The 17,329-nt window shown below is 45.3% G+C and overlaps 1 protein-coding gene across 1 annotated transcript in view; it reads left to right on the top strand.

Annotated features, from left to right (window-relative positions):
- The first annotated feature begins 613 nt into the window (after positions 1–613).
- Positions 614–17,329, top strand: part of dock3 (dedicator of cytokinesis 3) — a 1,472,428-nt gene continuing 1,455,712 nt past the window's right edge. The window contains exon 1 of the mRNA XM_078543841.1: positions 614–896. Coding sequence (XP_078399967.1) covers positions 860–896 — 37 coding nt within the window. The 5' untranslated portion in view covers positions 614–859. The remainder of the gene's footprint in view (positions 897–17,329) is intronic.

Here is a 17,329-nt window from a genome sequence, read left to right as displayed (position 1 = left end):
CCAGCGTCTGCATACATTTGCCTTTGGTCCAACAGTTCGAGCTTCAGTTCAACTTCTCATCAAGCCGGTTTTCAAGCAATGCATCATTTGCTTCAGTGGGCACGAATAATCACTTCTATAATTGGCACCCACGAATGTCACGAATTCTACTTTCTACTGCAAACAAAAATGCCACCAGTCTAAATGTCAAAAGTTTGGGGGGTGGGGGGGCATCCCGTCCAGACAGATGTACAGGCAATCCTGCAATTCCACCACCCTGTAAACATGTGCAGTGCATAGTTTGGATATAACGACTTGGTGATGGGATTGGAAGCTCAACTCACCAGTCATTGACCAAGTGATAAGACGGCTATTTTGGTCACTGGTCTTTCAAATCTGTTGAAGTCTATATACCCCCTCGATCTGTTCGTTTTTTCTCCCAAAAAAATCTCCTGACTATCCTTGCACGCGGGAAGAGCCGCCGTCCTCGTCCCCCCGAGCGTCTACCCCGTCGTCATGGTAACAGAGCGCGCCGCCCTATCGCCAACCGGCGGCCAGCCGCCCCCACCCTCCCTCCTGCTGTAGCGCGAGCGGTTTCCGTTAGGTAGCGCATGCCTACAGGCGCGCGGCCGCGGCACGGGAGCAGCAGCAGCGTGAGTCCAGATGGCGTCGCTGGGACGGAGTGTGACCGCTGCGGCGCAATGAGCGAGAGCTGGGTCGGCTGAGGCGAATCCTGTACCGTCGTCACCAAGCCAGGATAAGAGGATAGCCACTCCAGTGCCGGGTCAGTGAGCGATAACACCGCCTCTCTACGCGCGCGCACCGTGAGAGAATTCCATGCAAACCGGCCGCCTCTCAGGCTTGTCCTGCACCGGGCGAGATGTGGGCACCGACGGAAGAGGAGAAATTTGGCGTCGGTGAGTTGATGGTGTTTGCCATTTTCTTTTGCCTCCTCCCCCCCCCCCACCCCACACACACCAATCAAGTAGCAAAGAAAAATGAGCACCGTCTTAATGTCATGTCTCTTTCTTCCTAACCCCCCCCCCCCCCACCTCCTGTCTCAAAAAAAACAAACAACCGGTGGCGGAGTGCGGGGGCTGCAGGGCGCAGCGAATAACACAATGTTCGTTATCGTTTTTCTGGCGGCTCTCTGGAAGGAGCATTTAAATGAAATGAGATGGTTGTAACTTTAGTGAAAAGGACGGCGGATTTTGATGGTGCAGTTTGCCCTCACGATGATGGTTTTTTTAATGGTCTGCGTTGGCCACTCGGTTTGTCAGACAGTTGGTTGCAAGTGTTCAAAGTCGATGACAGCTGACCCTAAATATCGCAGAATTGATGTCAGATGAGCTTCCCTGCGAAGTGCATTAGAAACCGTTACATAAACTGTTGCGTGCGAAGTGTATAATCGTTAGCGTCGTTCTTGCATGCATTGCTGCATGTCAAGGATTTTAATTTTTGCAGCGCTGAATGCAACTATAAATTCAGTCTCCTGATGGAGCTTGTGTTTTGCTCGCTCTTTCTCACCGTTGTGATTTGGTTGGTTATGTATGATGTTCCAGGCTAGTCAAAGGTATCATATTTCGGTGGAGGGCGCTGTCATTACGTCCTAACAAAATGCACCTTGCAGCACACACATGGATCCTGTTGGGTGTTTAAAATGGTAATGGAGGGCATGAAATAAGTGGTGCAGCAAGCAAAACGTAGGTCAACAAGAGACTGTAGAACAAATCTTACAGCCTAAATACCATCTGCTCTACATCCGTTCCACCATTTTAGGGATGGTGGCAATATAAAATGTACTGTGGTTTATGAAGAGGTTGAAATGTTTGGGAGCTTCATAAAATCACCGTTTATGCGAATGATATCATAGGCAATTGTTCAAAAAAAAGTTTATAACAAAACAATGGATTACTTGGTCTATTATTTAATATGTTCTTAATATTTGGTTAATAACGGTTTAGAATATGGAGTAGTGTCTAACGGTAGCTGCGGTATGACATAATTTGTAACGCGAACAGGGAAAACTTCTGGTTCTATTTACGAAATATCATCACTGTTGTATCGATGTTTTAGAGCTGCTAGGGACCATGTGGGAATGACTTGTACCAGTAGATTTTAGTAATACCCGTCTGGTTGAATGACAACTCCAAATTGTAAACAGGAAATGTTGTGGTTGGGCAATCAAATGCGACGGTACATTCAAGCTTCTGTGTGGAGCAGCGACACTAGGTATCCATTTACAGTAGCATCTTACCATTGCATCTGTTTAAACAAGTTAGATATGGTGGCTATCCATGTGATTTGTTGGTCCATTTCTGACACCAGTGGAGTATTCATATCAGTAAAATATAATTTGTAGAGGAGCCTTTCAACTGCGTTATCCTTGATAAGATAGGAAAGAGGTTCGCAGGCCAGTTTTATCTTGGTGCACCACAAAGGGAAGTACAAGTAATTTTCCTTTTCCTTTTGGACACCCACATTCCCTCTTCTAAAAAAAATTGAAGGGGCTTGCACCTTCACAATTCTTTGTTTGCAAGCTGTTCCCTAAAGCCTTGCACTGGTGCCTGGAAAAAGTTTAATTTCAAATCTGAGCTTGCCCGAATTTCCCAGTTTGAATTTGCATTATGTTGAGATATGCCAGCTCTTCTCGCGATTTGAGAGACATGTTGAGGTGCATTGGTGGTCACACTTGCAAAATAGTTTTCGTGATGCTTTTTTTGCTTCACAATTTCCCCATCCTTTCGCTTCCTGAAGACATTTACAGCTACTGGTTTCCAATTCCACAAGCGCCGGGTGCCTTCCAGTAATTCTTTCAAGTGGTCTTCATTCTTGGGTGGGGCTGGAAAGTGAGTGTCACTTGCAATCAATTTTGATCGTCTTCACCTGATACCCAGACAACGTCACGGCCAGGAATATTGATCAAAATTCTATATAGTATTTGTTGAAATCAAGTAAGTTAGCACCGAAGGAGTCCAAATTTGGAACCTTGCTGGTTTGGGTAAACTCTTCATGGCTAAAAATACTGAGCCATCAGAGAGGCTTTTCTGATGGATTTTTTTTGGAAAAAGGATGGATTGATTAAATTTAGTCTGTTACTTTTCCAAATTATCCAGTTAACGGTGACAGACATAAGTGAAATACCACAATCAACGTCTACGATTTTTAAAGCACACTGGAGTTCCAAGATCCCGTGCCACAGAGTGCTAGAATGTGAAATCGTATCTTCAATATTCTCACGTTGAGTTCCCAAATTGGACCGAGAGACTGGGAACTTGATTTTTAAGCCGGATGAATTTTGGGTCTCGACCCCCAACCCGCGTTCCGACACTAATTTTAAACAGCCTAATTGGCCAGGTGGCGAGTTTGACTGCCCCAATTAAAAGTGCCGAGTGACTCCAGGTGGTAGGAGCTGCCTGCCTGGCATCTGTGGCAAAGGCATGTTGAGAGCTGTTCCTGCCTTTCCGATTTGAGCAGGCAGCTCGTCGGAAGGCCAGGAGCTCGAAAACAGCCATGGTTGGTGCAGCGCTCTTGCTGGCATTAATTGCCCCGAGATTTCAACTCTCAGCGACTGCAGAGAAAATTACTGTACCAGGTCCTCGTGACGAACCCGACACGCACGAAACTGGCTTACTGGAGGGAAAAATAATTCCAAACCCGAACGGACAGGCCTTTTAATGAGCCCCTTAATGAGTTTAAGGCGCAATTAATTAGTGGCGCTCGGATTTCCCGCTCCCTCGCTTCTGTCAGCCTTCTGAAAATTCGAAACTGTTCTGGAGATGTTGAGACCGGTACGACCTTCGGGACCTCGATTTTCAAAGCCCGCGAAAACCGGGTCCTGACCCTGCGGCCCTTTGAAAATCCTGGCCGACGTATCCCAAGGGATGGGTGAAAAATAAAAAAAAAGTAGAATTATCCCGTAACAATTTTTGAGCATCCACCAATGGTCATTTCAGAACATCACAGGTAGCTCACTTAGCCTTTCAATGGTGCATTGCATAAGAAGAAAATAAAGGGAATAATGCCCGCTCACACACACACTGGTGCTTGAGCAAGGTGCCCTAATTTGTTGAGCCGTGTGCCCACAAACCACCTTTCTATTTGTACTTGCCTTTCGTTGTTGTTGGTTTGTCCTGTTTGAATTTCATGGGTTTTAGAAATTTGGAAAGGGCTGCTTTTAGCACTGTTACCTTATTGGTGAACAAACCCTAAACCAGAATACTAGATTTTTTATCTGCTCTTTGAGGGATTGTTAGGGATGGTTTGAACTTTACACATGGCTCGCAAAAAGCTTGGACATTTCTGCTGTGCATAATCCATATATCTATTCAGAAAGTCATGATACAGATGAGGAAGGTCATCCAGCACATCTAATCATTCTGCAAGAGCCTACAAATCTTGAACTAGTGCAGACTGAATTCAAATACTAACTGTTATGTAATCTCCTTCCTAGGTATATCCAAGTAACATTTCTGCTGAGTAATACTTCACCAAAAATCTGTTAGGTAGAGCTTGTGGGAAATTATTTTTCCCTGCCACTACTTAATAAATTAGGATGTGAAAACAAGATGATGTTTCTTTAATGAGTTAAGGAACTTGTATGCTGCAGGGCTTCATTAAAGTGACACTTTCATACTATCCACATTAAGATAAAGAAGCATGGATAACCTTTAGTGAATTTATTTTTTAATAATCTTAACAGGTGGTATTTAGCTGTTTACAATTATGAAGGTAAATGTTTGGCTGCGTTTGAGACCAGGGAAAGTTCTCTGGGTCTTGCTGAAAATAATTGCAGCTCCTGAGAGTTCATAGGTATAGTATTTATTTATTTTGTAATTTCTAGTGCATCTTTGTAATTCTGTATGTAATTGACCTGTAGCATTACTCATGAATGTCAAATGATTTACAATTTTGTAAGGACAGGAGCGGTATATGATGTGAAGTATTCTGCTGTTGAGGTGGAGGTGTTTCCTTTTGAAAGTACTAAATGATGGAAATAAACAGTCTGAAAGCAAAAGCATTTGCAAAAGCAAAAAGTATTTGCTGTTTACAGAATGTTTGCAGATTGGAGGGTCCTTGTAAAGGTACTCCCGGTGGGGGAGAAAAGAAGTGTGAAAGAATTGTCTACCCCTTCTCATATAGTTTTGAGGCTTTGAATTGTGACAGCTGAAGTGTTGACAAATGGTGCCAAAACTTTTATATAAACCAAAAAAAGCTAAGATATAATAGTAATACATAGTAACTTCAAAACTGTATCATTGACTTAGAGTTTTGGGCCAGAAGATTGTGAAGAGGAGCATCCGAAATTGAAATAGCACAACCACTATTCACATCAATCATAGAGTTTTACAGCACGGAAAGAGGCCTTTTGGCCCATTGTGCCCGCGTCGGTCATCAATCCCCTATCTCGTCTAATCCCATTTTTCAGTACTCGTCCTTCACTTGAAATGCCATAGCATACAAGGTTTTCATCTAAATACTACTTAAATGTTATGAGGCTTCCCACCTCTACCACCCTTTTCAGGCAGGGAGTTCCAGATACCCCCCACCTCTGGATGAAGAAAAATTTCTCAAATCCCCTCTAAATCCCCTGCCCCTTACCTCAAATCGATGCCTCCTGGTTATTGACCCCTCCACTAAGGGGAAAAGTTTCTTCCTGTCTACCCTATCTATGCCCCTCATAATTTTGTACGCCTCAATCAATCGGGTACCCCCTCAGCCTTTTTACTTTTTAAAGTTTTCTTATTTGGATTGACCGTTTAGCTTTTGGCAATTTGTAGCTGAAATTAAAGGCTTTCATAACAAAAGTGATATGTCATTTTGACTTTCCTCTCGCACTTAAGCAGAAGAGCACATTTGTCCTGGGGGAGTAAGTCGTGTAAAGGTTGACAAAGTGCTGGAAAATCTTGGCAGGCCTGGCAGCACCTGTGGAGCAAGAAGCAGAGTTAACAAGACAAGTCCAATATGACTCTCTCCACAGATGTTGCCAGACCTGCTTTGTTTTTATTTCAGATCTCCAGCATCTGCAGTATTTTGATTTTATTACATAGAGGATGGCCTCTCTTTTTTAGAAAGGGATTAAAAAAGTGTCACCTTGCGTATTCTGATATTGGAATGTCAGTCATTTGACACCCTGCTCCCCGATTCATTTGTTTGCACACTCGGTGTGAAACACCCACTAGACTGTTTTCTTTTGTTTTTCCCAGCTGGATTCAGCATTTCAGTTGACTTTGCACTGAAACATTCTACAAAGCCCTCTTTGAAAGTTTTTTGCATCAGTTTTAGATTAGCATATTATCTGAACCCTTTTGTGTTCTCTCTATGCTTTCGTGTCAGTCAGTGAACCAACATTGTACTGGTAAATGTCCAGTTTGTTTAGGTATTTGCTTTTACATCATTATCAGTCTGTAGGTGATAATTTAAGATAAAATAAACACATTAAACATCTTCAGTGGTCTGCATGCAATCCCTACATCAATTAGCAGCAAAGGAAGCGAATGTCATTTTGTAGTAGTGCTGTCAATTTTTAAAAGTACTGTGCTACAATCATTTTCTTGTGAAAATGGCAGCTAAGACTGTCTTTTATCACTTGTAATAATAGATCAAGTTCCTGTATACCACAAGGGCTAGGTTTGACAGACAGAACTTTGTGGATCCTTAAAAAGCTGGGAGAATCCTGACCAGTGACTGATTTTATAGCTTTGAATATATAATTTGTGGAATCATGTTATGTGCGATCTGATGTTGTGTTTGATCATTTAAGAGGGACTGAACTTCAGAGATAATTCACTGAATGTGAAGTGTTTTGAGACATCTCGGGATGTCAGTAAATGCTTGCTGTCTTTCTATCTACAGATTTTTAAAGTGAGAGAAGTTCAAGATGGTAACACCGCAACAGATGAAGCGGTATGCTCAGCAATCTGGCTGCAGCCCACCTGAGAGTGGTTATGTGAAAGTAGGCATTTGAAATTTTAATTGCAGATATCTATATTAGTTTTCAGAGTTGCAGAGTGCTCCCATTTAGTTGATTCTCAGTTTCTAGGACACTCATAAAACCCTTATTTATTATTGCAGCTCATTTCAGAGCTTCATTATTGTTAACTGCAACAAGCAGCTAGAAGGTAAAACAGATCAAGGCATTCACGGCACCTTTTTTTATCAGATAATCTTTTAAGGAAAAGCTTGCCCACCACCTCTAACTGTGTTGCTGATATTCAACAACTGTTGTGCCCCTTCCAGACGGGGAAAACACAGCAGATAATTGGCTGCAATATTCTGTGTGACTATTTGTGAGATCCCTTCTGCAGAACCTGATTCAGCAGTATTTTTCCAACAGTATTGAACATAGATGCTTTAGATTTCCACCCCATATCCAACGTGGTAGTTGTCTCAGAAGAAAATGTTCTTTGGCGGGTCACAGCCTCCCATTTTGGTGAGGAGCATGCATTTAGGGAGCTTAAACTTGAGAATAGTGATGAAAGTTCACTTGGTTCAAAAACAGATAATTAGTTCTGGCTAGCTTTCTGACTCCAGTAAGGCATGTTTCTCTGCAGACAATACAATTTATTGTCCTATGTAAGAACCCATCCTCCACCCATCTTCTACAATGCCATACTGATTACAAATTGGTACATGGATCATCAGTGTTGTTGTTGTTCAATATTTAGTGGGTATAATAGTACAGCTGCTGATACCCCGAGTAGGTTGCTTATCCATCCTAATGATTAGAAAGTCCATCTAGAAGCAGTTCAGAAATGCTTCCCAAACCTGGGAGAAGATCACCAATTAACTTGGAAGTTTGACTCTCTTACCTTCTGGAGATGGGTGTCTCTACACACATTTCTCCCTTTCCTGAAATCCAGTATCCTTGGAACATGAGAGCACCGGTGTCTGATAAACACATGCTGAACTTATAGGGCCAGGATTTTCAGGTCATTGGGCGGGCCTGGGAGCAGCTGGGAAACGGTCAGCCACCTGCTATCGGCTCCTGACCACGATTTCATGCTGGCTGGCCAGCCAGTGTGAAATGCGTGCTGAAAGGCTCAGTGCTGCCGGAGTGGAGGCAGGAGAAGGGCGAGCACTGAAGTCTGTGTAGGCGTGGGGAAGCACACAATGAAAGCTCCCTGAAGGCAGAGAGTTGCCTCGGAGTTGAAGAAATTTAAAATCAAAAATAAAGATTTGGAAATTCTGAAAAACATGTCCCCACATAGGACTCATATGAACATATACATAATACAAATTATGTCAAAACACTTTTTTTTTAAATTAACGTTGGAAACCTCATCCTGCTCGTGGATGAGGTTTCCTCAAAAATGTAAAGGCCGCCTGGCCAATTCGCTCTTAATTAATACTTTAATGGCCATAATAGGCCTCTTAATTGTTGGCGGGCATGCTGTTGGCTCTCGTGCGCTCACCGACTGAAATATGTGAGTGCATGATGACGTCAAGGCGCTCGCCCAATGTCATCGTGTGCTATTTTATGCCCGATTGGATCTGGTGCCGCCTGCCCGCGGGACATAAAATCCTACCCATGATATATGTTTGTGGAATAGAATTGAGCAGCCCTTGTACACTCTCTCAATCCTGCAGGAGGGATCTTTTATCCCAGATATATGGACAGATTCTGTGCTCTGATCCAGCGTGGCATCCCGTGAATATTCAAAGGCAGGGGTGGGTGGGTGTGGTTTGTTAGGCTAGAACATTTTTTCACAATTGTGGGCACTATTGAACACTTTCAAAGAACCCATCAATAAGACAAGCAATGAAAATTGAAAAAAGGTTGCCTATGATTGTTCCTGTCCCATTTGTCCTGAATGCATCTTCCCTTTTGAATATTTATAATGTCTTTAATTCAGTGGCTGAAACCTCATTTTGTAAAGCAGCAATCACAGTACTCTTTGACTCTAATTCTAGTGATTTTATTGATGAGCACTCAGTCTGTTTGTTAGGGAAACCCTTTCAAATCACTGAGATCTTAATATTTTACATACATAATTTTGTGAATCCCATCTTATGAACTTCTGTTCTTGTTGAATTAAATTTCTCTTCTGGGAAACTCCTTTTGTTTCAGCCTTTAGAGCGAGAGAGACTTAGTTGCTATTAAATTGCTGTTCACAAATCGGACGGTGTTTTGCCCAAGCAGTAGTATCATATTTTCATCTTAACCAGAAGGTTATCATCACTTTTTATTGCCTTTCCCACAAATCAGAGGTGAAAAATGCCTTTTATTTTGATATATGTCAAACTTTAGCATTTTAAATTGTCTTCAAAATCTACTGTGAACCTGAGTAACATTTTGTTTCCAAATGTCCTAAAAGTATAGAGCAGATAAATCTGTAATTCAGTAAAGTGTAACTCGGTTAGTTGAATTATCCTCAATTATTATAGTCTTCTTGTAGAAAGCCATTGGTTTTATTAAGGTGGCCTGCTACAGGTCATTTTACAGATTACTGTGTTTTGGGTATTATTACTTACATGATCAGATGTTCAGTGTGGTGGAATTGTGTAACATCTCTTTTAGGCTACATGATCAGACTTCAGTTAATTTTGATGGCTATTGAGCCAAGGATGGTGTGTGACTTCACATACTTCTCTCTTGATTGTGAGAGAGGTATAGGTGAGAAATAGAAAATGCTGGAAATACTCAATAGGTCTGACAGCATCTTTGGAGAGAAAGAGTTAATATTTCAGGCCAATGACCCTTCGTCAGAACCAACGGTTCTGCAGTATTTTGCTTTTCAGAAGTATGGGAAATGTATTGCATGAATTTCAGCAGTGTCTGTGTTCTACAGCTGAGACTTTGAACAATGGCAGATAAGAAAATGGAATTCTGTTTATTTGTCTCTTGGTAGTCCTCCTTTATCTCAGCTGGTAAAGCTGGTCGCATGCCATCAGTCCTTGATTGGTCTTACCCCATAGTAAGCTAGGAGAAGTGGTGACTGGTTCAGAATGAGAGAACATTTTGACTTCTCTCTATCTCCCTCAAGAAAATTTTGTGGCCTGTACTTAATCAACTTCTTATACCTACAGTGTTGAGTTCTGGAGCCGGGAAATTGCAACTCACATTTCAGTGCAGTTGAAAATCCCAGCCTGAGTTTCCTCCTTTGCTGTAATGATGGTGGATCTTTCAGGTAGAGTTTACTTGTTTTCCATGGTGAAGAAATTTACCTATGTGGATCAGACACTGGAAGATTTATGGGGATGCTGGAGACAAATCGCTGCCATGTAGTATGACTGTTGTTGCCGCAGACACTGCGACTCGAGGGAATCGAGGAGAAGGACTCTTGCACTCAACAGGAGGAAGAGCATCCAACAGAGGGCGCTGGTGAGAAGTGACTGAAGCATTTTGGGAGAAGTCCATAAATGTGCGTAGCATTAAATCTACTACGCGATGTGTTGCGACCTTGGACTACCTTGCCAAGGTCAAAGCTGACCTGTTTCTGCAGGAGTGTGCGATTCCGCACCTCAGCTCCTACAGGCAGTGGTCACGATGGTGGTCCCATGGGCCATGATCTGGTCGGGAGGAAACGACTCTCGTTCCTCCGGCCTGGGTATTCTGCTGCAGGGAGGCAACTTCACCGTCTCAGAGGTTAAGGAGGTGGTGGGCGGGCACCTCCTCATAGCAGACGTAATGTACAAGAATGCTCCACTCCGGTTAATTAACGTGTACGCCCCGGCACAAAAGGCCGAGTGGCTGGCGGTTTTTCAGCAGCTCCCACTGCTGCTGGCGACCTCCAGGCCGGTCATTCTGGGCGGTGACTTCAACTGCATCATCGATGCGGCTGGACGATCCGGCAGGGCCGACAACAGATTGGATGCTACGTCCAGATCCCTGATGGAAACAGTTAAGGATGCCAAGCTGCGCGACGTCTTCAGCAACCCTGCAGACGGAGTGGAGCGTAGATACACCTGGTCGCGGCCAGATGGGTCCATCCATTCCAGGATAGACTTACTGTTTGTGTCCCGTGCGTTCGCAGTCAGATCCACCAACGTCAAGCCGGTGTTCTTCTCTGACCACTGCCTCCTACTGGCTGACTGTCACTTAGGGGAAGACCAGAGGGTGGGCAGGGGGGCATGGAAGCTAAATGTGCAACTGCTGACCCCAGAGAACATTGAGGAGCTCAAGAGGGATTACAAAGGTTGGAGAACCGTGAAAACCCTCTTTGAGTCCCTGACACACTGGTGGGAAGCCGTCAAGGGAAACATCAAGAGGTTTTTCATCCTCAAAGGTGCCCAAAAAGGTAGAAAGGAACCCCGACTCCAGAAGAACATGCAGAATCTGCTCCGGCTGCAGTCGATGTCAAGGACGAACTCCAAGAGGTGAAGAGCCAGCAAGCCTTGCTCTTTGCCTCGGAGGCCTCCAAGATCATCTTCCGGTCCAGAGTCCGTTCCATGGAGCAGGATGAGACGTGCTCACGTTTCTTCTTCCAAAAGGTACACAGAGAGCTGTGTGATCAGCAGCCTGAAGGAAGAAGACGGCTCAGTAAAGTCATCGCAGTCTGACATTTTGAGGATCAGCAAATCCTTTTATGCCAGATTGTATGACGTGAAGCCCAAAGATAGCACGGCCTCCCAGTCCTTCCTGTCCTCTATCACGGAGGTCTTAGACAACAGTACATGGGAGAGTCTGGACAAACCGCGAACTCCTGATGAACTGACTAAGGTCCTTGAGTCCTTCGAGAAGAGTAAAACTCCCAGAAGCGATGGCTAGCCGGCGGAGTTCTACTTGGCTCTGTGGGACTGGATTGGCCCAGACCTGCTAGGAGTGTACGAGAGTATGCCCCTGGCCGGCAGCATGTCAGAATCCATGAGGAAAGGCATCATCACCCTCATCAACAAGCACAAGGGGGAAAGGGAGGAAATTAGAAATTGGCGACCCATTTCACTGTTGAATGTGGACTATAAGATTCTGTCCAAGGTCATTGCCAATCGGGTCAAATCCGCTCTGGAATTGGTGATCTACCCTGACCAGACCAGCATTGTGCTGGGCAGGAAGATCGCTGACAGCCTCGCGATGCTCAGGGATACGATTGCCTATGTGCAGGACAGGGGTGTGGACACCTGCCTCATCAGCCTGGATCAGGAGAAGGCCTTTGACAGAATATCGCACACCTACATGGTGGATGTGCTCTCAAAAATGGGGTTTGGGGAGGGAATTCGCAATTGGATCCAACTGCTCTATACTAACATCAGTAGCGCAGTCTCAATCAATGGGAATCAGATAGCTTTCCGATTAAATCTGGAGTCAGGCAGGGCTGCCCTCTATCCCCTGTCCTGTTTGTGTGTTGCATAGAACACTTTGCTGAGTCCATCAGGAAGGATCCAGGCATAAGAGGAGTGACAATCCCAGGCAGTGGAGGCACTCGGGTCAAAGCCTCCCTGTACGTGGTCGATGTCGCCGTCTTCTGTTCGGATCCACTGTCGGTGCGCAGACTGATCCACATCCGCGACCAGTTCGAACTGGCCTCGGGAGCCAAGGTAAATCGTGGGAAGAGTGAGGCCATGTTCTTTGGGAACTGGGCTGACCGATCCTTTGTCCCCTTCACCGTCAGGGCTGAGGGCCTGAAGGTGCTGGGGATATGGTTTGGAGGGACCGGGGCATGCGTTAGAAACTGGAAGGAGCAAGTGTCTATGGTGAAAAGAAAACTGGGCATGTGGGAGCAACGCTCCATCTCCATTGCGGGTAAGAACATGGTCATCAGGAGTGAGGCACTCTCGCTGTTGCTGTACGTGGCGCAGGTCTGGCCCATTCCAGACTCCTGCACGATGGCGATCACCCGAGCTATCTTTCACTTTATCTGGAGGTTGAAAATGGATTGTGTCCGCAGGGACGCGATGTACAAGCCTCTAGGTAAAGGGGAAAAAACGTGCCCAACATCGCCCTCATACTGATGGTCACCTTTGTGTGCGGCTGCATCAAGCTGTGCGTAGACCCTTGGTATGCAAGCACCAAGTGTCACTACATGCTGAGGTTCTACCTGTCCCCGATGTTGCGAAGGATGGGTCTGGCCACGCTGCCGCGGAACGCTCCAAGTAGTTGGACCGTGCCGTACCACCTGTCCCTGGTGGAAAAGTTTATGCAGAGAAACACCTTTGACCACAAGTCCATCAGGCAGTGGTCGGCTCGTAACATCTTAGAGGCCCTGCGGGAAAAGGAGAGGGTGGATCCTGTGGGATGGTTCCCCGAGCAGATTGTCAAAGTCATTTGGCAGAATGTCTCATCGCCAGAACTTTCCAACAAGCACCAAGACGTAGCTTGGCTGGTGGTGAGAAAGGCCCTCCCCGTCAGATCCTTCCAACACGCCAGGAGTCTCATCCCCTCTGCACGTTGCCCTCGAGGTGGCTGTGGTGGGGACGAGACCGTTGTTCACCTCCTTGTGGATTGTGCCTTTGCAAAGAAGGTCTGGAGAGGGATGCAGTGGTTTCTGTCGAGGTTCATCCCGAGCAGTTCTGTGACACAGGACTCTGTGGTCTATGGGCTGTTGCGAGGGACACACACCGAGACAAACATCAACTGCAGCTGGAGGATCATCAACTCGGTGAAAGACGCTCTTTGGTCTGCCCGAAACTTGTTGGTCTTCCAGCGCAAAGAGTTGTCCCCGACCGAGTGTTGCAGACTGGCACATTCCAAGGTCCAGGACTACGTGCTGAGGGACGCACTAAAGCTTGGGGCAGCCGCCGCAAAGGCGCAGTGGGGAAAGGTCGCTGTCTAAGACCTTTCTGCCACAGAGCACCGAGGGGCTGGGAACTGTTGAGAGCCCCTGGGGCTGCACAGCTCAAAATGAATGTCTGCATTGAATACTAATTGTATTATAATTGTATTGAAGCACCTCAGAGTGCAACATGATGTATGTTGATTGTCTGCATTGACCATATTGAAATGATTGTAATATTCATTGATTGTATTGATGCACCTTGTGATACATGTGTAAAAGTTGAACCTGATTGTACTTATGTGATGGTGATTTTGAAATGATTTGGAATATTCTTCCAGATATTTTATGAATAAAGTATATTTTTCAAAAAAAAAAAAATTCTGGGAGAAGTCACCGCAGACACCGCGACTCAGGAGAGAATCGAGGAGGACCCACTGTCAAAGAATGGAATAGCCCCAAACATCACATTGCTGTAGTGTTTCCATCCCTCCCTCCTCAAACCTAAAAAAACGAGAGAGAGAGGAAGAGGCAGTGCCTTCATGAGTGCACCAGACCTGCGAGGGACACTCTTCTGAAAGTGGATTTTAAAGAAAAAGCAGCTGATTGGTGAGGAAATCTTGGGAGCAGACTCGGAGGGAGGATCACCAGAGCGATGAGTATAAATCTAGCTTAATTCGGAGATTCGCGGCCTTGTCTCCAGGGAGCAGACTCGGAGGGAGGAGCACTGGAGTGGTGACCTCGGGGCATAGAGTAACTGAAGCCAAAAGTAAAAAAGTGACATCTCAGGAAAGCTGTGACCTGATTGGTTGATAGGAAACCTGCACTAAATTTGAAAAAAAACACTGCAAAACTAATTAATAAATTAATTAACTAAGTCAAGATGGCTGGGCAGGTGATGTGCTGTAGCTGTATGATGTGGGAGCTGGCCGATCCCATTGCGAGCCGCAGAGACCACATCTGCAGCAAGTGTTGGTTGCTGGACGTACTCCGGCTCAGAATTGATGAGCTGGAGTCCGAGCTCCGGACGCTGCGGCACATCCGGGAGGGGGTGAGTTACCTGGACAATTTGTTTCAGGAGGTGGTCACACCCGGTAGATTAAGTACCTCAAATTTGGTCAGTGGTCAGGGTCAGCAGGGTGTGACTGCAAATGAGGCAGGTAGAGGGATCCTGTGTTCAGGAACAGAGGAGCCTCAGCTCTTGACCTTGTCCAACAGATACGAGGTACTTGCTCCCTGTGTGGATGAGGAAGAGGGCTGTAGGGAGGATGAGCCAGCTGACCACGGCACCGCACAGAAGGCCATTCAAGGGGAGGGAGCAAAAAGACAAGTGGTAGTTGTAGGGGATTCTATAATTAGGGGAATTGATAGCATCCTTTGTAAGCAGGATCGAGAGTCCCGCATGGTATGTTGCCTGCTTGGTGCCAGGGTGAAGGACATCTCTGATCGGCTTGAAAGGATATGGAAGGGGGAGGATCCAGTTGTGGTCCATGTCGGGACAAATAACATAGTTAAGGCTAGGAAAGAAGACCTGTTTGGGGATTATCAGGAACTAGGAACTAAATTAAAGAACAGGTCCTCAAGGGTTATAATCTCCGGATTACTACCCGAGCTACGTGCAAATTGGCATAGGGATGCGAGAATAAGGGAAGTAAACATGTGGCTAAAGGAGTGGTGCGGGAAAGAGGGGTTCCATTTCGTGGGGCACTGGCATCAGTATTGGAACAGGAGGGATCTGTACCGTTGGGACGGTCTCCACCTGAACTGATCTGGGACCAATGATCTAGTGAGAAGGGTAAATACCGTAGTCAACAGGACTTTAAACTAGAAAGTTGGGGGGAAGGGAAGGGTAAAACTCCATGAAGTTTGACTAATGGGAAACAAAGCAGCAGGTTAGCGTGTGGTGGGGGGGGGGGGGGGGGTGGTGGATTCAACTTCATGGAAAATTATGAAAAAACTGAAAAGAAAGAGCCCAGGAGAGGCTATTAAGTTCTCCAGAACACAAAATAGGACAGAGTGTTTGGAAAGGGCTAGGAATCGAACTTCAAGCACATCAGATAAAGGGACGACAATGAGAAAGGTGACGGGAAATACAGGACTGAAGGTGTATCTGAATGCACGCAGTATATAAAATAAGGTAAATGAGCTTGTGGCGCAGATTGAAATTGGCAGGTATGATGTGGTGGGCATCACGGAGACATGGCTGCAAGGGGATCAGGACTGGGAGCTAAATATCCAAGGATATACATCCTATCGAAAAGATAGGCAGGTTAGCAGAGGGGGTGGGGTTGCTTTGTTAGTAAGAAATGAAATGAAATTGATAACGAAATGAGGTAGGGTCAGATGGTGTAGAATCTGTGTGGGTAGAGTTGAGGAATCGCAAAGGTAAAAAAAACCATAATGGGAGTTATGTACAGTCCTCCGAACAGTAGTCAGGATGTGGGGCACAAGATACACCAGGAGATAGAAAAGGCGTGTAAGAAAGGCAAGGTTACAGTGATCGTGGGGGATTTCAATATGCAGGTAGACTGGGAAAATCAGGTTGGTAGTGGATCCCAAGAAAAGGAATTTGTGAAATGTCTACGAGACGGCATTTTGGAGCAGCTTGTGGGGGAGCCCACTAGGGAACAGGCAATTCTAGATTTAGTGATGTGCAATGAGGCAGATTTGATAAGGGAGCTTAAGGTGAAGGAACCCTTAGGAAGAAGTGACCATAATATGATAGAATTTACCCTGCAATTTGAGAGGAAAAAGCTGCAATCAGATGTAACGGTATTACAGTTGATTAAAGGCAACTACAGAGGCATGAGGGAGGAGCTGGCCAGAATTGACTGGGAGATGAGCCTAGCAGGAAAGACAGTGGAACAGCAATGGCAGAAGTTTCTGGAAGTAATTTGGGAGACACAGCAAAAATTCATCCCAGGAAGAAGAAGCATACTAAAGGGAAGACGAGGCAACCATGGCTGACAGGGGAAGTCAGGGACAGCATAAAAGCTAAAGAGAAAGCATACAATGCGGTGAAGAGCAGTGGGAAATCAGAGGATTGGGAAGCCTATAAAGACCAACAGAGGACAACTAAAAAAGAAATAAGGAGGGAAAAGATTAAATAGAAGGGTAAACTAGCCAGTAATATAAAAGAAGATTGCAAGAGATTTATTTTAGATATAAAGGGTAAGAGAGAGGCAAAAGTGGACATTGGGCTGCTGGAAAATGACGCTGGAGAAGTAGCAGTGGGGAACAAAGAAATAGCGGAGGAACTGAATAGGTACTTTGCGTCAGTCTTCACGGTGGAAGACACGAGTAACATCCCCAAAGTTCAAGATAGTCAGGGGGCAGAGGTGAGTATGGTGGCCATTACCAAGGAGAAGGTGCTATGAAAACTGAAAGGTCTGAAGGTGGATAAAACACCTGGACCAGATGGATTACACCCCAGAGTTCTGAAGGAGATAGCTGAAGAGATAGTGGAGGTATTAGTGGTGATCTTTCAGGAATCACTGGAGTCAGGGAGGGTCCCAGAGGACTGGAAAATTGCTAATGTAACCCCCCTGTTTAAGAAGAGAGTGAGGCATAAGACGGGAAATTACAGGCCGATTAGCCTGACCTCGGTCTTTGGTAAGATTTTAGAGTCCATTATTAAGGATGAGATTTCAGAATACTTGGATGTGCATGGTAAAATAGGGCAAAGTCAGCATGGTTTC

Source organism: Cetorhinus maximus, chromosome 6 (assembly GCF_964194155.1).
Source record: "Cetorhinus maximus chromosome 6, sCetMax3.hap1.1, whole genome shotgun sequence".
Classification (NCBI taxonomy): Eukaryota; Metazoa; Chordata; class Chondrichthyes; order Lamniformes; family Cetorhinidae; genus Cetorhinus; species Cetorhinus maximus.
The sequence above is the reverse complement of the archived record's forward strand: the minus strand, read 5'-3'. Positions and strand labels throughout refer to the sequence as shown.